General features: G+C 59.7%; 1 protein-coding gene across 1 annotated transcript; it reads left to right on the top strand.

The window, feature by feature from the left end:
• Window positions 1-11: 11 nt before the first annotated feature.
• LOC114073365 (tumor necrosis factor receptor superfamily member 27-like) lies at window positions 12-3,734 on the top strand (the record flags this gene model as incomplete). The annotated part of the gene is made up of 7 exons (XM_027911131.1): window positions 12-202; window positions 1,006-1,091; window positions 1,244-1,408; window positions 1,890-2,036; window positions 2,185-2,681; window positions 2,915-2,963; window positions 3,379-3,734. Coding segments are annotated over 7 exons (1,431 nt in total), but the record flags the coding sequence as incomplete, so codon positions are not given.
• Between the last annotated feature and the right edge of the window lie 904 nt (window positions 3,735-4,638).

Here is a 4,638-nt window from a genome sequence, read left to right as displayed (position 1 = left end):
GAACCCACCGTGGCCCCTCGCAGGACTGCGGTGACGGCAGCGGTGGGGACGCGCAGTGCGTGGCCTGCCCTCCCAGGAAGTTCAAGGACCGCTGGGGACACCACGGCTGCAAGCCCTGCCTGTCCTGCGCCCTCATCAACCGCCTCCAGAAATCCAACTGCACGGCGACGGCCGACGCGGTCTGCGGGGAGTGCCTGCCGGGGTGAGCGGGGCCAGCCTGAGCAGAGCCACTGCGCCTGCACCTGGGGACAGGCAGGGAGGGGGTGGGCACAGGGTGGCATCTGAAGCTACCTGGGTCATGGGACCTAAGAGGAGCCTGATGACCCAGGCCTGCCTCTATGAAGACACTGCTCATTCCATGAAAGTCAGACCCCTCTGATGGCCCCCTTGTAGCTCCAGAGAAGGGAACCTGAAGGCTTCCATAAATCAGCTGTGGAAGAAAACTTCCAGACCCGAGTTGTTCTGTGGGCACCAGGGTGGCCAAGCCCTGAAAGATGAGGGGCTGTAGACCACTATGGTTGATGGTCCCGAAAGAGAAGGACAGAGGGGTGAAGGGTTTAAGGAGTTACTGAAATGAAACTGCTGTATACAGCCAACCCACACCAAGCCTGAGGGCTGCAGACACGCACTGACCATCAGTGGGACTGGGACAGGAGCGAGTTGAGGCTTTGTTGTGTGAGCCTCTTGCTGGACACAGCTGTGACTGGGGTATTCCTGACCCTCTGGGGAGCTGCTCATCTCTATAATCCGCTTCAGCAGACATGGGGCCAGAGAGGGAGGGGCTGTTGGAGGGATGTCACTCCTTAGCAAATGGCTCGGTGTGAACAAGTAGCTGCAGCGCAGCTTGGGCCAGCGATGAGAGCCCTGCTGCTGTGGGGTGGCCCAGCCGGCTGAGCAAGAGCAGGGGGTCAGCTGTCCCCACTGCCATGGGCTGGGCTGCACAGCCAGGGTGGCGGGGCCTCACCAGGGGCTGGGCACTGCTGAGCCCCTCTGCTCTGTTGGCAGGTTTTACCGGAAAGCACGGATCAGCGGGCAGCTGGAATGGGAGTGCATCCCCTGCACCAAGCAGACGCCCTCCTCTGAACCACAGTGTAGGTTGCCCCTCACTGGGGGAGATTGGGGTGGGTGGAGCTGCAGCCCCGCTGGAGGAGGCACAGTCATGGCATGTGGCGAGGGACACATGGGAAGGGGAGGTCCCAAGCCTCAGAGTTTGGCTCCAGCATTTTGTGGCTGATGTTTGCAGGTCGCTCCAGAACTAACCTGGTGAAGATCGCCATCCCCACTGTACCACCACAGGACACAGCCCTTCTTGCACTGACCAGCAGCGCCCTGATCATCATCGTCCTGGTGCTTCTGGCACTCTCCATCATCTACTGCAAGCGCTTTTGGAAGAGCCAGTGCCAGCGAGGTGAGTCAGTGCTCTCCTCCTCTCTGTGCTATTCACCTGTGCCTGTGGTTCCTTCTTGCTGTGTAGAGTATTGCCCTGAGCATTGCCACTTTGACAGCACAGTGACCCAACTTGGCTCCTACAGAATAGACACCTTGTCCTGCTTCTCATGCCTGCAGGACCTCTTGTGTGATTTGCATGCTTAAAGACACAAAGAATCCTCCCTCCTCCTTGGTGCCATCAGGAGGAAAAGGAGAAGGCCATTTTGCACTCAGAACTGACAATTCCCTCATCTGGGGTTTCACAGGTTGGGCAGCTCTTTGCTGCTGAGGGAAGAGGGCAGTAGGTTTGGTGGCCAGGGCTGGGGCACGTTGGCATCCAGCAGCATGCCAGGGAGCTGCTGGCTCCTGGCTCCTTGCCAGCAAACATACCACAGGGCTGAGGAGATGCTGGGGAAGTGAGCCAGGCCTTTGCTCAGGCTGGTTCTCTTCTCTCCTCCAAGTTTTCCTGAGGACTCAGAACTTCTCGGGCCAGCGAGCGATGTTCCCGACCGCAGCGGCGCCCGGCAGGTTCCTGTGTGAGGAGCAGATGTCTGGTCCCTGCTGCCTGGGTGTGAAGAACCTCAGCCCTTGCTACAGGCAGGCAGAAGGTACCTGCTTTTGCTGCCTTCCCATGGGGAGGGAGCTGGTGCTGGGCTCCAGCTTGAGTGTCCCAGGACCTGCTGAGATGCCCTTCCAGGCAGGAAGGCTGGAGCTGCGTGGTGAGCTTTGCTGAGCCGTGCCTGTTTCTGGTTCCAGGCCCTGTGGAAACAGTGCAGTTCATTTCGGACGGGGAAGCTGTGGGTCTCCAGCTCCCCTCTCTCCAGCCAGAGATGGACTTGCCACCAGCCGCTGTGATCAGCACTGCCTCCAAGGCCCAGCTGGGCAGGAGCCTCCTGGAAAGCCAGCCCCTCATCCGGGCCTCGGGCCATGGGGACTGCCTGGCCGGGGTCCTGCCGCCCCCCGCCCCCAGGCAGGGCCAGCCGGGCACGGTGGAGGCCCTGGCCCCCCTCTCCTCCTGCGCCTCCGAGCTGCAGCACAAGTGGCCACATGCACCAGTGGAGTGCACCGAGCTGGACCTCCAGAAGTTTTCCTCCCAGGCAGAGTTTGTGGGCAGCGAGCGGCCAGACGATGCAGCGAGCCAGGCAGTGAAGAGGATCCCAGCAGAGAGCAGTGGTGTGGTGCAGGAGGGGGCCCATCGCTTGCCCCCCACCTTCCCAAATCCCACCACCGATATTCCCCTTGGGGAACAGCCGGTAAGTTCCTCCATCCTCATCACTCCTCTGAACTGCTGCCAGGTGCCCGAGGCTCAGGCACAGGAGCTGGGCTTGATGGAGGGGTAGGGATGTGGACTGAGGTTTGTTGATATGGGGTGGCACAGCTGGAGGAGAAGCACCATTCTGTGAGCCCCTGTGATGGCCCTGGGAGCAGTGCCTGGGGTTGCTGTTCTCAGCAGACTGCCACCAACCTTGGGTCTTTGTCTCACCAGGTGGATGATGCCCAGAGCCTGGTGACTCAGATCAGCAGCGCAGCCAAGGGTAAGTGGTCTTCCAGCCTCATCTTTATTCTCTGACTACTGGGATATCAGAGAGGCAGGTTCTTGAAATAGAGCTCCTCCAGAAGTCCACCATGGCTGTGCCAGGCATCACTTATCTAACTTGTGGCCTTTGGTGCTGGTTCAGAAGGTACATTTTCTGTGATGCTGCCTTGAGTGGCCTGTGAGCCAGTGGCTGATGGAAGCCTGGTTGTCACCAGTTACCAGCTTCCCCCGGGACTGAGCCACCTCTGTGTTGCTGAGCTCTGAAAGTGATATTGGAGGAGATGCCTGCCCTGGCAGGATGTCCTGACACCTGCTCGGCAGGGTTGGGACTGGAGTCTGGCTGCTCTGTTTTCCCATATCCTGGCCAGGAAGGACAGGTTCTAACCCAGCTTCACTGTGATGCTGCCCCCCAGGTCTCCTAATTGCAGAGCTGCCCCATTCCTTGGTGCAGTCGCTTGCCTTCTTGCTGGACCCTTCCTTGAATGGTGTGAAGAACTTCGGCCATGTGGCGCTGGAGCTGGGGCTCGTGCCCCAGGTGCTGGGACGGATCTCAGGCTTTGAGCAGCTTGTCGCGCACTTCACCCACACGGGAGCTGCGGTGACCGTCCCGCTGCTGGCACAGGCGCTGCAGCGGCTCCAGCGCTTCGACGCCTTGCTCCTGCTCTGTGACCACTTCACACTCAGCCCTGTGACCGACCACCAGCACTAGAGGACGCAGAGGGATGAGGAAAGCTCCATGCACTGTTGGTGTGGGAGAGGATCCGGTGGCCTTCAGACATGTAGCGTCCCTGGTGCGCCTGGGGGGAGAGCATGGAGATTGTCTTTGCATCATGGAATGGAAGGATGCGAGGGGTTCTGGGAAGCACAGCTGTGCCTTCTCCCAGCTCTGTGGGAGGGCTCGCTCAGGCCCCTCCAGACGCTGTTTTTCTCTGGCTGTGACACCCTTGCCTGTTGGTCACTGTGCTGCCTGCAATGCAGTGCTCTGGCTCTGCATTGAGCCCCGTCCTGCCCCACTCTTGCCATGGGGTCCCTCAGCCGTGGGGCTTGGTCTCCATGGGCAACACCCTCCTATGGGCCTAGCCATCGCCTCCCTTCCATTCCAGCTTTCCTGTCCTTCCTCTCGTCCGTGCTGTGCCTTTCTAGGTGCCAGATGCCACTTTCTCAGTTTGCTTTTTGGCTGTTTCTCTTCCTCTGTGCTGGGATTTCCTCAGCAGAGGATCTGGCCATGGCTCACATGCCAGGCTCCACCCTTTGCCTCCCTGTGCCACCCTGGCACCTTCCCTTTTGTGTCTATTTGTCCTGACAGGAGACTCAGCCTGATCCCCAGGATGAGCTTGTGTACATCCTTTTCCTGAGGCTGTGGCTGCTGGCCAGGGGCAGGTGCTGGCTCACTCCTGGGCTCTTGACATGGCCCACAGCCATCTGCTGCCCATCGCCTCCAAGGCTTTGCGGTGGCACAGGGCAACAGGGGCAGGGTCACTGCACTGCCTTGCCCTGGGGAGCAGGTGGCAGCTGGGGGCTGAAGCCACGACTGTGCTCGCAGTCAGTGGTGACATCCCTGTGCCAACCACAGCAGGGTCAGCTCCTTTTAAAATATTTTTCTTTTTCTTTTTTTCTCCTGCCATAAAATGGCCTGATTTCTCATTCCTAGGAGTTGCTACTGGGGAAGGGAG

The sequence above is a fragment of the Empidonax traillii genome, unplaced genomic scaffold (assembly GCF_003031625.1).
Source record: "Empidonax traillii isolate 1590-97213 ecotype Southwest subspecies unplaced genomic scaffold, ASM303162v1 scaffold6213:size6356, whole genome shotgun sequence".
Lineage (NCBI taxonomy): Eukaryota > Metazoa > Chordata > Aves > Passeriformes > Tyrannidae > Empidonax > Empidonax traillii.
The sequence above is the reverse complement of the archived record's forward strand: the minus strand, read 5'-3'. Positions and strand labels throughout refer to the sequence as shown.